Here is a 19448-nt window from a genome sequence, read left to right as displayed (position 1 = left end):
ATAGAGAGAGATATAGAGAGAGATATAGAGAGAGATATAGAGATATAGAGAGAGATATAGAGATATAGAGAGAGATATAGAGAGAGATATAGAGAGAGATATAGAGAGATATAGAGAGAGATATAGAGAGAGATATAGAGAGAGATATAGAGAGAGATATAGAGAGAGATATAGAGAGAGATATAGAGAGAAATATAGAGAGAGATATAGAGAGATATATAGAGAGAGAGATATATATAGATATAGAGAGATATATATATAGAGATATATATAGAGAGAGATATATATATAGAGATATAGAGAGAGAGATATATATATATATATAGAGATATATATATAGAGAGAGATATATATATACAGATATAGAGAGAGAGAGAGATATATATAGAGATATAGAGAGAGAGAGATAGAGAGAGAGATGAGTGATGAGTAGACAGAAGGATGATACTTGGATAATTGTAAACAGGTATTTGACAATGAGAGAACTCCAGAGAGTACACTGTTTTGTAATGTCTGAGAGACATCCTAAGGATAAACATGGTCAAGATGAAAATGTAGTGCATGTGTGTGTGGTATATTCAAGGGACACGTGGCAGATGCTTAGAAAAATTATTAGATATTTGACTGGGATCGAGGAGAAATCAAGGGGCATTTGAATGATTTTGGTTTGTGTGAATGACACATCGCAGAATGAGAGAAATCTGTTGGCTTTCAAAAAGAAGAGATTGATATGTGATGCTGCATGACCATGGTCCTGTGACAGTTGTTATTTATGTTTTAGTTGTTACAAAATACTGACACTGAAGGTATTTGGAAAATAAATGGAAGATGTGTTTTCTATATTGAGGAATGAAGCGTTTAGTTCTTTGTACAATTTTTGTTGTTGTTTCTGTATAAAAAGAACTAACACAAAACAGATTATTATAGGTCTTACAACAATAACTGTACCGGATGACAAAAAAGCAATACTCCCCTCTGAACGGACCGCTGCCTTCTTTCAGTCTCTCCCAGAAGACTGTTAAAGGTACTTGGAGTTTTGAGACAGAGGCGCAGGTTCTGATGTTTTCTTTTTTTTTTGTGTAAACCAAGGCTTCCAATAATGGCTGAGGAAGAGAAAACTTCACTTTTGTGTGTGTAGATAAACACAATAAAATGGGTGCAATATACTCACTCCGATAAATTAGTGAGTGACTATATGGCACCCATTTTATTGTGTTTATCTACACACACAAAAGTGATGTTTTCTCTTCCTCAGCCATTATTGGAAGCCTTGGTTTACCAAAAAAGAAAGAAAACATTGGGGCCTGCACCTCTATCTCAAAACTCCAAGTATCTTTAGAAATGTGTTTGGGTATTTTTTGTTTTGTATAAAAAGTCATAAACCTGTAATACGTAGATGCTGTAATGCATAGTGTGTGTAATGTAACGTTCATGTGATGCATATATGTAAAGTGTTTGTGTGTACAGTGTTTGTATTGTGTTTCTGTGGTTGCTGTTTATGTAGCAGATGTGTGTTTTGTGTTGTCTAGCATTTGTGCTGTGTGTGGTATGCAGTTTTTATGTAAAATTAGAGAGAGATTTTTGCTTGTGCATTCACTTTCATATTTGTAATAGGCATGCTAATTGTCTGCGCTAACATTTTAATGCAATCTGGCCCTTTGTCAGTATTTTGTAAAACTCTAGATATATACTGTGTGTGTATATTTATAAATCTGCACTGGTTCAGGATGAGTAAGAAGTAATTTTTTTTGTCTTATTTTAAATTGAGTAACTTTCTCTCCATATCTGGTAAAGTATAGTGATGTTTTTCAGCCTTGCATACGTGTATGTAGTATGTATACATATTCATCCTGTTTTATTTGTTTAAGGTGTGTGATTGTGAGAAAACGCTACAAGTACCTTTATGAGATCTAATTAGTGCAGCAGCACAGCACTTTTGATCCTCTTCCAGACAGTTTTCTCTTTCACTAGACATTACCTCTATTTGGAGTGGCCAACTTCCAGCAACTGAACATACAGATTTGAATACAATATTCTTAGGCAATTGCCTTCATGTGTTGTTCACAATATAACAATGTATTATTTTAAACTGCTCTTCCCACACAAGATGTTGTAATTGCATCTCTACAAAGGCTTTGTTTATGGCACACTGCAGGTGCTCGCTATACCCATTGGCTATGTTGAGGAAAGGGTTTACTGGAAATATTAATATGCCGTAAGGGAAGGAAAGTGGTTGAGCAGGTAGACACTCCCAGTGCATGTTTGCAGTCGCTGACCGGACAGCTATGTAGATTACTGAGCCTTGAAATGCGTATGTTATATGCTTGCAGCTTATGCCCTGAAATTCTAGTATGGCTGATGGTAAATAAATATAATATAATATAAGAACTAGTTTACAAAAGGAGCAGTGTGATGTATGGAGGCAGTAAAGTATTAAACAGGAAGAAATTCCAGTAACATAAGGATATATATATATATTCTGTGTGCAGTTGCAGAAATAAATATAAATACTGCATGCAGTTGTACTAATGCAAACATATGTACTGCATTCAATTGCACAAATAAAAACATATACTGCTTGCAATTGAACATATCTATTTATCTCTCTCTCTATCTCTATCTATCTATCTATCTATCTATCTATCTATATATATGTGTATAATGTATACTGCGTGCAAGGTTTTGCATGTAGGAGTTTATAAAAGGCTTTCAGTATCCGTTTCTGTGTTATACCTTATTGACCTTATCAGGTCTGAAATACACTTTAACTCTCCAAGATCACTAGAATTGTGTATTACAAATAAAGTAAAAACACAAAGCAGGTCACCTTGGTCTTTATGTCATTTGCTTTGATCTGTTCATGTGTGCCACTCTACATGTTTGCCTTAGTTATATTTTTCTAAAACAACATGCACTGAACATGCACTCTTGCTGTTTACTTTACCCATGTGCCAAGGGTGAAATAAGTCTGATATCATTTTATGCAAGCTACCTTGGGAAGATTTGCCAGAGACCTAGGAATAAGCAGGATATTATAGCTTTCTTTGGAACTTGCTCTGACGAGTAAATATCCACTCCCAATGTACACAATCACTTGCCATATGTTATGTTGATCTAAATCTTAAAAGATCTCAAATGTTTCTTTACAGGTGAAGCCAAACCAGTTTACATATCAGGCTGCGTTTCCAAAGGAAGAGGGGATAGCTCAGAAGACATGAAAAGTCTTCTCCCATACCTCAGCCCTCCAGTACAATGGGGAGCAGTGTAGTCTGCTCACGTCATCTGGATATACTGTACAAGCTCTGGGAATAGTGGATGGAAATTATCCTTCATTGCCTGCTAGTAACTAAATTGACATTATGAAACAGCCAAAATTCCGCATGCTGAGCTCTCACTAACAGAGAACCTTAAAGAGACGTTTCCTTTCAAGACATTACATAAAAACAGACTTTCAATGAATGCAGGTTTGCCGTTCGATAGTAAGTGTATGGTACAGTAGCTTTCAAAATGAAGAACAGCGCAGGAACCATGCTGGACCTCAGTTTTTTAACCGAGGAGGAATATAACAAGCTCATGAAAGTGCTTCAGAGAGATGAAGAATTGCAGAAGAAGGATGGTGATAGAATCAGGTAGAATCCAGAAAGAACGTTTGTAATTATGATTAACGCTATTGCTTAAAATAGTAGACTGTTTGTTTACCCATCTTGTCTGTCAATCTGTCTGTCTTTGTCTATCTTTGTATAGTCTGTCCTTCCTTCTGACTGTTATCATTTGCATGTCATGTATATATCATGTCAGTGTCCCTGTAAGATGTACAAACTGACTATTGTGTAGAATGTTAGTAAATATAAGCAATTGGATTTTTGGTAAAATGCTAGAAACTTAGATGGAAGCCATAAGCTGCAAATTATTTTCAGAAATTATTATATAACTTGTGTCCAATATATATATATATATATATATATATATATATATATATATATATATATATATATATATATATATATATATATATATATATATATATATATATATACTGTATATTAGCCATTCTATGATGTTGTGATGATTCCACTGAAATATAGTCTGCTGCAAATTAGACAGGAAGTGTAAGTGCTAAAAACAATTATTTCACAAAAGTCATCAAAAACATATTAAAATAAACTATTACTCTTATATATATATATATATTAGTTGATAAGCCTGTCCAGAGGGCAGTCTAATTATTTTTTAACCTACAGATGTAGAAACAACCTATTTTGTAACTCTTCTTTTATATAAATATTTAAGCTACAGGTGTAGCAATACTATAATTTTAATGGACCACTGTCTTAAATTATATCAACAATATTTTCTATATAATAAACTACTGATATAGCCACTCTCTATTTGGACAACATACTGTCCTAAATAAATACAAAAAAATCCTCTCTTTAAATTATATCTACTATCTAAGTATATTTCTTTATATACAATATTTTTGGAAGTTGCGATCGGCAATTTCCGTAACTCCGCACACACATAATTTATACTATATCAATGCATAGTGACTGTATCAATAATGTAGTCCAAAAATAATGATATAGCTGCACCACCAACTGTATTAAAACATCATTATTTTATTGTGCCACATAATGATGTTTTAATACAGTTGGTGGTGCAGCTATATCATTATTTTTGGACTGACTTCTTGGGACCTTGGTGCAGGTCCAATAGTTGGCACACCTGCAAACAAGCTGATTTATACCCTTGGTGCTTGTGCAATTCTTTGCTTTCTACAGTATCAATAATGTAGACACTGACACTGAAAAAATAAGCATTAATAAAAATGTCAGTGTCTACATTATTTATACAGTCACTATGCATTGTGACTGTATAAATAATGTTTAGACTGAGCTGTCTCGGAAAAATAAACCTAGCAGTTTTTTACCTATATTTCCGCCTTCCCCAAAAAATTGCAAGAAAAACTAAAATTAATAACGCCTTAACCGTCAACAACCCACATCGCAATACACATAATTACCCTATTAACCCCTAAACCGCAAAACCCCCACATTGCAATAAACCTAATTACGCTATTAACCCCTAAACCGCAAAACCCTTACATCGCAATACACCTAATTACCCTATTAACCCCTAAACCGCAAAACCCCTACATCGCAATAAACCCCCTTAAATTAACCAAAATTACCTAAGCTAATACATTCTAAAGTTACAAAAAAAAACTGTTTACAAAAAAAAAGGCTAACATTAGAGAAAATAAAAAATCAAATTACCAAATTTAACAAAATTAAACCTAGTCACTATGAAAATAAAAAAGCTAAACCCCAAAATAAAAACACCCCCCTACTCTAAGAATAAACTACCAGTATCCCTTAATAGGGCTTTTTGCAGGGCATTGCCCCAAGATAATCTGCTCTTTTACAAAAAATACACAAAGTCCCACCTAACAGTAAATCCCCCCACACCTCCAAAATAAAAGAATCTAACACTAAAAAACCTAAACTACCCATTGCCCTGAAAAGGGCATTTGTTTGGGCATTGCCCTTAAAAGGGCATTTAGCTCTTTTACTGCCCATCCCTAATCTAAATAAAACAACCCCCCCCAAAAAAAAAACTTAAAAAGTCTAACCCCCAGGTTGCTACTCACCGTTCCTGAAGTCCGTCAGAGAAGGTCCTGTTCCAGGCGGTGAAGTCTTCTTCCAAGCAGCAACCTCATCTTTCTTCATCCAGGAACAATCCGGAGCGGAGGGCAGAGCTGAAGACCGATGACCACGGAGCTCAAGATCGATGACCCTGGAAGTGAAGACCGGCGACCGCGGAGCCATGGAGTGCAGAGGATCCTCTTCGTATGATCTCCGCCGTACACTGAATAGTGAATTCAAGGTTCGTGATTAAAGATGGCGTCCATTGAATTCCTATTGGCTGATTTGATTCTTCCAATTCAAATAAACCAATAGGATTAGAGCTACTCAAATCCTATTGGCTGTTCAAATCAGCCAATAGATGAGAGCAAGTGAGATTATATTGGCTGTTCAAATCAGCCAATAGGATGAGAGCAAGTGAAATTCTATTGGCTATTCAAATCAGCCAATATAATTTCACTTGCTCTCATCCTATTGGCTGATTTGAATTGGAAGAATCAAATCAGCCAATAGGAATTCAAGGGACGCCATCTTTAATCGCGTACTTTGAATTCAATATTTAGTGTACGGCGGAGATCTTATGAAGAGGATCCTCCACTCTCCATGGCTCCGCAGTCGCCGGTCTTCAATTCCAGGGTTGCCAGTCTTCAGCTCCCGCGGTCATCGGTCTTCAGTCTTCAGCTCCGCAACGCACAGGATGTTCCTGGAAGAAAAAGAGGTCGCGCTTGGAAGAAGACTTCACCGCCTGGAACAGGACCTTTTCCGCCGGACTTCAGGAATGGTGAGTAGCAACCTGGGGGTTAGACTTAGGTTTTTTTAAGGTTATTTTGGGGGAGTTGTTTTATTTAGATTAGGGATGGGCAGTAAAAGAGCTAAATGGCCTTTTAAGGGCAATTCCCAAACAAATGCCCTTTTCAGGGCAATGGGTAGTTTAGGTTTTTTAGTGTTTTTGGGGGGTGGGGGGTTTATTGTAAGGTGGGACTTTGTGTATTTTTTATAAAAGAGCTGATTATCTTGGGGCATGCCCTGCAAAAAGCCCTTTTAAGGGCTACTGGTAGTTTATTCTTAGAGTAGGGGGTGTTTTTAATTTGGGAGGGATTTTTTATTTTCATAGGGATTAGGTTTAATTTTGTTAAATTTGGTAATTTGATATTTTATTTTCTGTAATGTTAGCCTTTTTTTTTTTTGTAAACTTACGGCTAGATTACGAGTTTTGCGTTATGAGTAAAAAAGCAGTGTTAAGGCTCATAACGCTGCTTTTTCACTACCGCTACGAGTCTTGTAGGTACAGCTGTCCCGCACACTTTTTTGGCCGTACCGCAAATTAACTTACGCAATTTGCGTAAAGTCTTTTTTCAATGGGACTTCCATAGCGCCAATATTACAAGCTTTTTTTTGGAGGCCAAAAAGTGAGCGGTACAGCCTATCCCGCAAGATTCGTAACGCATTCTAAAGTCAGTAGTTATGAGTTTTACACTACAACGCTGTAGCATAAAACTCATAACTAAAGTGCTAAAAAGTACACTAACACCCATAAACTACCTATTAACCCCTAAACCGAGGCCCTCCCGCATTGCAACATAAACATATTAACCCCTAAACCGCCGTACTCCTGCATCGCAGACACTAGTTGAATATTATTAACCCCTAATCTGCCGCCCCTAACATCGCCGCCACCTGCCTACATTTATTAACCCCTAATTTGCCGCCCCCAACGTCGCCGCCTTTATACTAAATTTATTAACCCCTAAACCTAAGTCTAACCCTAACACCCCCTAACTTAAATATAATTTAAATAAATCTAAATAAAAATTCCTATCATTACCTAAATAATTCCTATTTAAAACTAAATACTTACCTGTAAAATAAATCTTAAGCTAGCTACAATATAACTAATAGTTACACTATTTAGAATAGTTACTAAATAGTTATTAACTATTTACTAACTACCTAGCTAAAATAAATACAAATTTACCCGTAAAATAAAACCTAACCTGAATTACACTAACATCTAACCTTACACTACAATTAAATAAATTACCTAAATTAAATACAATTACCTAAATTACAAAACAAAACAAAACACTAAATTACACAAAATAAAAAAAGATATTATCAGATATTTAAACTAATTACACCTAATCTAATAGCCCTATCAAAATAACCCCCCCGCCCAAAATAAAAAAAAACCTAGCCTAAACTAAACTACCAATAGCCCTTAAAAGGGCCTTTTGCTGGGCATTGCCCCAAAGAAATCAGCTCTTTTACATGTAAAAAAAATACAAACACCCCCCCAACAGTAAAACCCACCACCCACACAACCAAACCCCCAAATAGAAACCTAACTAAAAAAAACCTAAGCTCCCCATTGCCCTGAAAGGGCATTTGGATGGGCATTGCCCTTAAAAGGGCATTTAGCTCTATTGCTGCCCAACCCCTAACCTAAAAATAAAACCCACCCAATAAACCCTTAAAAAACCTAACCCTAAACCCCGAAGATCCACTTACAGTTTTGAAGAGCCGACATCCATCCTCAACGAAGCCGGGAGAAGTCCTCAACGAAGCGGCAAGAAATCCTCAATGAAGCCAGGAGAAGTGTTCATCCATGCCGGCAGAAGTGGTCCTCCAGACGGGCAGAAGTCTTCAACCATCTGGCGAGGAGCAGGTCCATCTTCAAGACATCTGGCGTGGAGCATCCTCTTCTTCCGACGTCTAACGAAGAATGAAGGTTCCTTTAAATGACGTCATCCAAGATGGCATCCCTTGAATTCTGATTGGCTGATAGAATTCATTCAGCCAATAGGAATTAAAGGTGAAAAATTCCTATTGGCGGATGCAATCAGCCAATAGGATTGAGCTTCAATCCTATTGGCTGATCCAATCAGCCAATAGGATTGAGCTCACATTCTATTGGCTCATTTGAACAGCCAATAGAATGCAAGCTCAATCCTATTGGCTGATTGGATCAGCCAATCGGAATTCAAGGGACGCCATCTTGGATGACGTCATTTAAAGGAACCTTCATTCTTCGTTAGACGTCGGAAGAAGAGGATGCTCCATGCCTGATGTCTTGAAGATGGACCCGCTCCTCGCCAGATGGATGAAGATAGAAGATGCCGTCTGGATGAAGACTTCTGCCTGTCTGGAGGACCACTTCTGCCGGCTTGGATGAAGACTTCTCTCGGCTTCGTTAAGGACTTCTTGCCGCTTTGTTGAGGACTTCTCCCGGCTTTGTTGAGGATGGATGTCGGCTCTTCAAAACTGTAAGTGGATCTTCGGGGTTACTGTTAGGTTTTTTAAGGGTTTATTGGGTGAGTTTTATTTTTAGGTTAGGGTTTGGGCAGCAATAGAGCTAAATGCCCTTTTAAGTTAGTTTTTTATTTGGGGGGTTTGGTTGTGTTGGTGGTGGGTTTTACTGTTGGGGGGTGTTTGTATTTTTTTAACATGTAAAAGCTGATTTATTTGGGGCAATGCCCCGCAAAAGACCCTTTTAAGGGCTATTTGTAGTTTAGATTAGGCTAGGGTTTTTTTTATTTTGGGGGTGCTTTTTTATTTTGATAGGGCTATTAGATTAGGTGTAATTAGTTTAAATATCTGATAATGTCTTTTTTTTATTTTGTGTAATTTAGTGTTTGTTTTTCTTTGTAATTTAGGTAATTGCATTTAATTTAGGTAATTTATTTAATTGTAGTGTAAGGTTAGGTGTTAGTTAACTCAGGTTAGGTTTTATTTTACAGGTCAATTTGTATTTATTTTAGCTAGGTAGTTAGTAAATAGTTAATAACTACCTAGTTAAATAAATACAAACTTGCCTGTGAAATAAAACCTAAGCTAGATACAATGTAACTATTAGTTATATTGTAGCTATCTTAGGGTTTATTTTACAGGTAAGTATTTAGTTTTAAATAGAAATTATTTAGGTAATGATAACAAATTTTATTTAGATTTATTTTAATTATATTTAAGTTAGGGGGTGTTAGGATTAGGGTTAGACTTAGGTTTAGGGGTTAATAAATCTAGTATAAAGGCGGCAACGTTGGGGGCGGCAGATTAGGGGTTAATAAATGTAGGTAGGTGGCGCGATGTTAGGGGCGGCAGATTAGGGGTTAATAATATTTAACTAGTGTTTGCGATGCAGGAGTACGGTGGTTTAGGGGTTAATATGTTTATTATAGTGGCAGCGACATTGGGGGCAGTAGATTAGGGTTAATAACATTATGTAGGTGTCAGCAGTGTTGGGGGCAGCAGATTAGGGGTTACTAAATATAATGTAGGTGTCTGCGATGTTGGGGGCAGCAGATTAGGGGTTCATAAGTATAATGTAGGTGTCGGCGATGTCGGGAGAGGCAGATTAGGGGTTAATAAATAAAATATAGGTGTCGGCGATGTCGGGGCAGATTAGGGGTTAATAAGTGTAAGATTAGGGGTATTTAGACTAGGGTTCACGTTAGGGTTTTAGGTGTATACATACATTTAGTTTCCCCATAGGAATCGATGGGGCTGCGTTACGGAGCTTTACGCTGTTTTTTTGCAGGTGTTAGGCTTTTTTTCAGCCAGCTCTCCCCATTGATGTCTATGGGGAAATTGTGCACAAGCACGTACAACCAGCTCACCGATGACTTAAGCAGCGCTGGTATTGGAGTGCGGTATGAAGCAACATTTTGCTCTACGCTCACTTCTTGCCTAATTACGCCAATTTTAGGAAAACCTGTAATACCAGTGCTGTATGAAAGTGAGCAGTGACAATATCGTGCAAGTTAGCACCGCACCCCTCAAAACGCAAAACTCGTAATCTAGCCGTTAGTTTTTTTTATTTTTTGTAACTTTAGAATTTATTAGTTTAGATAATTTGGGTTAAATTAAGGAGATGTTAGGTTAGGGGGTGTTAGGTTAGGATACTTACGGCTAGATTACGAGTTTTTGTTGGTAAGGCTGTGCGGTGCTAACGCTCCTTGATTTTTCTCACCCCTCACTTAAGACATCGCTGGTATTACGAGTTTTCTGCAAGCCGGCGTTAGCCTCAGAAAAGTGAGCGTTGAGCAAAATTTAGCTCCACATCTCACCTTAATACCAGAGCTGCTTACGGTAGCGGTGAGCTGGCTAAACGTGCTTGTGCACGATTTCCCCGAAGGAAACAATGAGGCTGAGACGGCTGAAAAAAAAACCTAACACCTGCAAAAAAGCAGCATTCAGCTCTTAACGCAGCCCCATTGATTCCTATGGGGAAAAACTTTTAATGTCTACACCTAACACCCTAACATGAACCCAGAGTCTAAACACTCCTAATATTACACTTATTAACCCCTAATCTGCAACCCCCGACATCGCCGACACCTGCATTATAATATTAACCCCTAATCTTCCGCTCCGGACACCGCCGCCACCTACATTATACTTATGAACCCCTAATCTGCTGCCCCCAACCTCGCCGACTCCTACATTATATTTATTAACCCCTAATCTGCACCCCCCCCAATGTCACCGCAACCTAACTACACTTATTAACCCCTAATCTGCCACCCACAACGTCGCCGCCACTATAATAAAGTTATTAACCCCTAAACCTAAATCTAATCCAAACCCTAACTCCCCCCTAATTTAAATATAATTTTAAATAATCTAAATAAAATAACTACAATTAAATAAATTATTCCTATTTAAAACTAAATACTTACCTATAAAATAAACCCTAAGCTAGCTACAATATAACTAATAGTTACATTGTAGCTATCTTAGGTTTTATTTTTATTTTACAGGCAACTTTGTATTTATTTTAACTAGGTACAATAGTTATTAAATAGTTATTAACTATTTAATAACTACCTAGCTAAAATAAGTACAAATTTACCTGTAAAATAAACCCTAACCTAAGTTACAATTACACCTAACACTACACTATAATTAAATTAATTCCCTAAACTAACTACAATTAAATACAATTAAATTAAATAAACTAAATTACGAAAAAAAAAACCCCACTAAATTACAGAAAATAATAAAATAATTAAAAAAAATTTAAACTAATTACACCTAATCTAATCCCCCTAATAAAATAAAAAAGCCCACCAAAATAATAAAAATCCCTAAACCTATACTAAATTACAAATAGTCCTTAAAAGGGCCTTTTGCAGGGCATTGCCCCAAAGTAATCAGCTCTTTTACCTGTAAAGAAAAATACAATACCCCCCAACATTAAAACCCACCACCCACACACCCAACCCTACTCTAAAACCCACCCAATCCCCCCTTAATAATACCTAACACTACCCCCTTGAAGATCACCCTACCTTGAGACGTCTTCACCCAGCCGGGCACAAGTGGTCCTCCAGAAGGTCCGAAGTCTTCATCCTAGCCGGGCAGAAGAGGACCTCCAGACGGGCAGAAGTCTTCATCCAGACGGCATCTTCTATCTTCTTCCATCCGGAGCGGAGCGGGTCCATCTTGAAGACATCCAACGCAGAGCATCTTCTTCGTTCGACGGCGACTGGAATAATGACGGGTCCTTTAAATGACGTCATCCAAGATGGCCTCCCTTCAATTTCAGAATTCTGTCAGCCAATCGGAATTAAGGTAGTAAAAATCCTATTGGCTGATCAAATCAGCCAATAGGATCGAGCTCGCATTCTATTGGCTGTTACAATCAGCCAATAGTATGCGAGCTCAATCCTATTGGCTGTTCTAATCAGCCAATAGGATTGAAGTTAAATCCTATTGGTTGATTGGATCAGCCAATAGGATTTTTTTCTACCTTAATTCCGATTGGCTGATAGAATTCTATCAGCTAAGCGGAATTCAAGGGACGCCATCTTGGATGACATCATTTAAAGGACCCGTCATTGTTCCAGTTGCCGTCGAACGAAGAGGATGCTCCTCGTCGGATGTCTTCAAGATGGACCCGTTCCACTCCGGATGGAAGAAGATAGAAGATGCCGCCTGGATGAAGAATTCTGCCCGTCTGGAGGTCCTCTTCTGCTTTTTTTTTTCGTCCGCTGTTAATACGAGTCTTGAAGGTTTAGGGTCACCGCACACTTCTTTGGCCTTACCGCAAAACGACTTACGTAAACTTCGTAAAGTCTTTTTTCTATGGGACTTCCATAGCGCCGGTATTATGAATCTGTCCTGGGAGGCCAAAAGGTGAGTGGTACACCCTACCCTGTGAAGATCCTCTAAAGTCAGTAGTTAAGAGTTTTTATGGTACAAACGCCATAACATAAAACTCATAACTAAAGTGCTAAAAAGTACACTAACACCCATAAACTACCTATTAACCCCTAAACCGAGGCCCTCCCGCATCGCAAACACTATAATAAAATTATTAGCCCCTAATCTGCCGCTCCGGACACCTACATTATATTTATGAACCACTAATCTACTGCCCCCAACATCGCTGACACCTACATTATATTTATTAACCCCTAATCTGCCGCCCCCAATGTCGCCGCAACCTACCTACACTTATTAACCCCAATCTGCCACCCCCAATGTCCCCGCCACTATATTAAAGTTATTAACCCCTAAATCTAAGTCTAACCCTAACCCTAACACCCCGTAACTTAAATATAATTTAAATAAATCTAAAGAAAATTACTATCATTACCTAAATTATTCCTATTTAAAAATAAATACTTACCTATAAAATAAACCCTAAGCTAGCTACAATATAACTAATAGTTACATTGTAGCTATCTTAGGATTTATTTTTATTTTACAGGCAACTTCGTATTTATTTTAACTAGGTAGAATAGTTATTAAATAGTTATTAACTATTTAATAACTACCTAGCTAAAATAAATACAAAAGTACCTGTAAAATAAAACCTAACCTAAGTTACACTAACACCTAACACTACACTATAATTAAATAAATTAACTAAATTAACAACAATTGAATCAATTAAATTAGCTAAAGTACAAAAAAACCCACTAAATTACAGAAAATAATAAATACACCTAATCTAATAGCCCTATCAAAATAAAAAAAGCCCCCCCAAAATAAAAAAAAACCCTAGCCTAAACTAAACTACTAATAGCCCTTAAAAGGACCTTTTGCAGGGCTTTGCCCCAAAGTAATCAACTCTTTTACCTGTAAAAAAAAATACAAACAACCCCCCAACAGTAAAAAACCACCACCCACACAACCAACCCCCCCAAATAAAATACTATCTAAAAAAAAAAAACCTAAGATCCCCATTTCCCTGAAAAGGGCATTTGGATGGGCATTGCCCTTAAAATGGCAGTAAGCTCTTTTGCAAGCCCAAACCCTAACCTAAAATTACAACCCACCCAATACACCCTTAAAAAACCTAACACTAAGCCCCTGAAGATCGACTTACCGGGAGAAGTCTTCATCCAAGCCGGGCCAAAGTCCTCAACAAAGCCGGTAGAAGTCTTCATCCAAGCCGGGCGAAGTAGTCCTCCAGACGGGCAGAAGTCTTCATCCAGACCTAAGTCTAACCCTAACACCCCCTAACTTAAATATAATTTAAATAAATCTAAATAAAAATTCCTATCATTACCTAAATAATTCCTATTTAAAACTAAATACTTACCTGTAAAATAAACCTTAAGCTAGCTACAATATAACTAATAGTTACACTATTTAGAATAGTTACTAAATAGTTATTAACTATTTACTAACTACCTAGCTAAAATAAATACAAATTTACCCATAAAATAAAACCTAACCTGAATTACACTAACATCTAACCTTACACTACAATTAAATAAATTACCTAAATTAAATACAATTACCTAAATTACAAAACAAAACAAAACACTAAATTACACAAAATAAAAAAAGATATTATCAGATATTTAAACTAATTACACCTAATCTAATAGCCCTATCAAAATAACCCCCCCCCCCCGCCCAAAATAAAAAAAAACCTAGCCTAAACTAAACTACCAATAGCCCTTAAAAGGGCCTTTTGCTGGGCATTTCCCCAAAGAAATCAGCTCTTTTACATGTAAAAAAAAATACAAACACCCCCCCAACAGTAAAACCCACCACCCACACAACCAAACCCCCAAATAGAAACCTAACTAAAAAAACCTAAGCTCCCCATTGCCCTGAAAGGGCATTTGGATGGGCATTGCCCTTAAAAGGGCATTTAGCTCTATTGCTGCCCAACCCCTAACCTAAAAATAAAACCCACCCAATAAACCCTTAAAAAACCTAACCCTAAACCCCGAAGATCCACTTACAGTTTTGAAGAGCCGACATCCATCCTCAACGAAGCGGCAAGAAATCCTCAATGAAGCCAGGAGAAGTGTTCATCCATGCCGGCAGAAGTGGTCCTCCAGACGGGCAGAAGTCTTCAACCATCTGGCGAGGAGCAGGTCCATCTTCAAGACATCTGGCGTGGAGCATCCTCTTCTTCCGACGTCTAACGAAGAATGAAGGTTCCTTTAAATGACGTCATCCAAGATGGCATCCCTTGAATTCTGATTGGCTGATAGAATTCATTCAGCCAATAGGAATTAAAGGTGAAAAATTCCTATTGGCGGATGCAATCAGCCAATAGGATTGAGCTTCAATCCTATTGGCTGATCCAATCAGCCAATAGGATTGAGCTCACATTCTATTGGCTCATTTGAACAGCCAATAGAATGCAAGCTCAATCCTATTGGCTGATTGGATCAGCCAATCGGAATTCAAGGGACGCCATCTTGGATGACGTCATTTAAAGGAACCTTCATTCTTCGTTAGACGTCGGAAGAAGAGGATGCTCCATGCCTGATGTCTTGAAGATGGACCCGCTCCTCGCCAGATGGATGAAGATAGAAGATGCCGTCTGGATGAAGACTTCTGCCTGTCTGGAGGACCACTTCTGCCGGCTTGGATGAAGACTTCTCTCGGCTTCGTTAAGGACTTCTTGCCGCTTTGTTGAGGACTTCTCCCGGCTTTGTTGAGGATGGATGTCGGCTCTTCAAAACTGTAAGTGGATCTTCGGGGGTTACTGTTAGGTTTTTTAAGGATTTATTGGGTGAGTTTTATTTTTAGGTTAGGGTTTGGGCAGCAATAGAGCTAAATGCCCTTTTAAGTTAGTTTTTTATTTGGGGGGTTTGGTTGTGTTGGTGGTGGGTTTTACTGTTGGGGGGTGTTTGTATTTTTTTTCACATGTAAAAGCTGATTTCTTTGGGGCAATGCCCCGCAAAAGACCCTTTTAAGGGCTATTTGTAGTTTAGATTAGGCTAGGGTTTTTTTTATTTTGGGGGTGCTTTTTTATTTTGATAGGGCTATTAGATTAGGTGTAATTAGTTTAAATATCTGATAATGTCTTTTTTTTATTTTGTGTAATTTAGTGTTTGTTTTTCTTTGTAATTTAGGTAATTGCATTTAATTTAGTAATACAACAAAAGAAAAGGGGGCGCCCTTGAGAGTATCTATAAATGGTAATATGTAGTATATGAGGTAGCTTATATGTTACCAATAGAAATGCACTTTTCAGTATAAATGATGATACACTGATTCAGTAGTAACTAGTATATATGTTGTGGACAGAGTAAATAGATGTTAACCTATACAATTTGATAATCACAATGTTAATAGGACAGTTGTATCTCACTCAAAACTAGTATATACGTTGTGAACAGAGTAAATAGATGTTAGCCTAAACAATTTGATAATCACAATGTTAATAGGATAGTTATATCTCACTCAAAGATAGTGGTTAATGGGTGACAATGATCACTATATTGTCCTTTATAAAGGTCTTGATAGTAGAATACCAAGGCAGCAATCTGTAGTGGTCCAGACCAGGATCCAATTAAGCAATCTAAAATATCAAACAGAGACAGATGCGCCACATGGCCCAATATTGTAGTTTCCAAATTTATGTAGATTTTACTATATAGTTGAACTCACATGTATTGGAGCACCTCAATTGGTGCAAATGACACAGTCTGGGATCTATAACAGTCACCCAGCAGACCGGCCTCTCGAGTTGTTCAGGGTCTGTGTAAAATAGAAAACACAAAAAATCTAACACTTTTTGCAAGTATATCTCTTCCTACACACTAAGGAAAAATTTCTATAAAGACTAAAAATATAACTATCAGACATCACTTTTCCAAAATCTGACACTAACAAATATATAAATATATCTAACACACACATTTGACACAAGTAAACACATATAGTCACTTGAGCAGAATATTAATGAATACACATATCAATTAGATATCAAAAAACACCAAAGTAACAACTATATCTTGAAATTGAACCACTAATCCTATTGTTTATGAAATTTGACACCACTAAGATACACACATGTTTATACACATACATGACACTTAGTAAATACAAATAGGGACATCATATAAAGGAAGGGTATTAGTAAAATATACTCCTATGGAGCCGCAGTACCATCAGCCCAATAATAACGATTAGTTATAATATGACCTATATATTGTTATAACAACATCACATAGTAGTATGTATCACTGGATATTAACTACTGAAATACACACACTGTGAGTCAAAAGAGATCTAGTTTTATAAAATTTATAAAATTTATAAAATTTATAAAATTTATAATATTTATGATTTCCTATATGAACAATATATACATACATATTCTGATGTATAACAACATACATCATTTTGGCTAACATTTGTTCTAAATATGGTATTATGTCATTACATGTCTGTAATCATATCCCACTACGATATGTTATGATGGGAAGGACTCGGTACACATGGAATATGATATTGCTCTTTATTATTATTATATATTTTTTCCACTAATATGCCATTATTATATGGGGGTTACTGTGGACAAGAGAGCAAATATATACGTCTCAATTTGTAGTTGGTGTCTATTTCCCATGGACAATGGAAACCACCTACAAGATAATATTGGCCTATCAGTCGAAAGGCTATAGCACGCATAACGTGAGACTGAATGAGATTCTGGTTCCCTTGGCAATGAAAACTTGAGACTCCTTGGCAATGCTGACATGCGCACTAGCATAAACAATAAAAACCTCCTACAAGATAATACTAACCTATCAGCTGTAAGGCTATAACACGCATAACGTGAGATTGAATGGGATTCCGGTTCCCTTGGCAACGAAAGCTTGAGACGCCTTAGCAGTGCTGACATGCGCACTGGCGCAGCTTGGGACGTATCACGTTTTACGCACAACGTATAATTGACTAACACTATTTGTTCCCTTGGCAACATTACTCACATACACATTGACGTTGTACACATGCGCATTAGCGCAACACACACGCCATTTAGAACATCAGATGGCGTTTGAAACTACTCGAATCTAATGGATCAATAGCCCTATAAGGTTAGTCAACAACCTGCCATTTGAAATCACAGTTTATGCACAGCAGTAGATTATAAAACTATTACATACCAATAAATCAAAGGGCTTATAATGTTTAATACAAAGGTTTGAACAAAAAATAGTTACCCTCATATTAAATGTAGATTGGGGCTATTGGCAGAGAGGGATCAGACACTTAAAAACTAAATAAGAAAAAAGATAAACCATTAAACAATGGATTAAAGATGTTCTGATATAAAACAGACCCAGCCTAGACATTAAATAGAAATAGAGATAGGAATCAGATATGATTGAGTAGCATGAGACAAATCTCACTGGATATGGGGAAATATATGTATTGCTACAATATTATAATATTGATGTGTTTTATGTATTATGATTAATATTTGCACTGCAAAGTATGAGGTAGATTGTTTCACTTGACTCATAAAATGTAAACTCTGATGTACATTGTTTAAGTATACAATACTGTGTCACATTTGTTGCTAAAATATATCAGTAGCTAGGATACTGATGATGTCATAAACCACACCCACAACAAGTGTTACCAATTATGTTAAGTGGTTTGTTTAGGAATATATAGCAAGTGTTTGTAAACCATTTTATTATGCCTGAGGAAACAGTCTGAGACTGAGAAACGCGTCGCAATTTAATATTATTTTATTAAAGTGATTTTAACTTTTACTATAAACACTTGCTGCCTATGAACTGGTTTTTATCTGAGGATATCACTGACCTAAAGACCACTGAGAGGACTATTGCATGCTGTATGCCACGAGCTAAGTCTGTTGGGTGACTGAATTAATCCCAGCTTGTCTCTATAGCATCATTGGGGATGCTTCACCAAATGTGAGTTCAAAATCATATACTACTATCTGGTGTGAAATCACTCTAGTCATACAATACTAGGCCATATAGGCTTTTTTGTGTTTTCTATTTTACACAGACCCTGAACAACTCGAGAGGCCGGTCTGCTGGGTGACTGTTATAGATCCCAGACTGTGTCATTTGCACCAATTGAGGTGCTCCAATACATGTGAGTTCAACTATATAGTAAAATCTACATAAATTTGGAAACTACAATATTGGGCCATGTGGCGCATCTGTCTCTGTTTGGCATTTAATTTAGGTAATTTATTTAATTGTAGTGTAAGGTTAGGTGTTAGTTAACTCAGGTTAGGTTTTATTTTACAGGTCAATTTGTATTTATTTTAGCTAGGTAGTTAGTAAATAGTTAATAACTACCTAGTTAAATAAATACAAACTTGCCTGTGAAATAAAACCTAAGCTAGATACAATGTAACTATTAGTTATATTGTAGCTATCTTAGGGTTTATTTTACAGGTAAGTATTTAGTTTTAAATAGAAATTATTTAGGTAATGATAACAAATTTTATTTAGATTTATTTTAATTATATTTAAGTTAGGGGGTGTTAGGATTAGGGTTAGACTTAGGTTTAGGGGTTAATAAATTTAGTATAAAGGCGGCAACGTTGGGGGC

The 19448-nt window shown here is 36.8% G+C and overlaps 1 protein-coding gene across 4 annotated transcripts in view; it reads left to right on the top strand.

Annotated features, from left to right (window-relative positions):
* Positions 1-19448, top strand: part of LOC128645842 (synaptotagmin-like protein 2) — a 258116-nt gene that overhangs the window by 88663 nt on the left and 150005 nt on the right. For all 4 annotated transcript variants that reach the window (XM_053699133.1, XM_053699132.1, XM_053699131.1 and 1 more), the window contains one exon: positions 3150-3629. In XM_053699133.1, the coding sequence (XP_053555108.1) occupies positions 3508-3629 (122 nt within the window). In that variant the 5' untranslated portion in view covers positions 3150-3507. The remainder of the gene's footprint in view (positions 1-3149; positions 3630-19448) is intronic.

Source organism: Bombina bombina, chromosome 1 (assembly GCF_027579735.1).
Source record: "Bombina bombina isolate aBomBom1 chromosome 1, aBomBom1.pri, whole genome shotgun sequence".
Classification (NCBI taxonomy): domain Eukaryota; kingdom Metazoa; phylum Chordata; class Amphibia; order Anura; family Bombinatoridae; genus Bombina; species Bombina bombina.
This window is presented reverse-complemented; position numbering and strand designations above follow the sequence as displayed.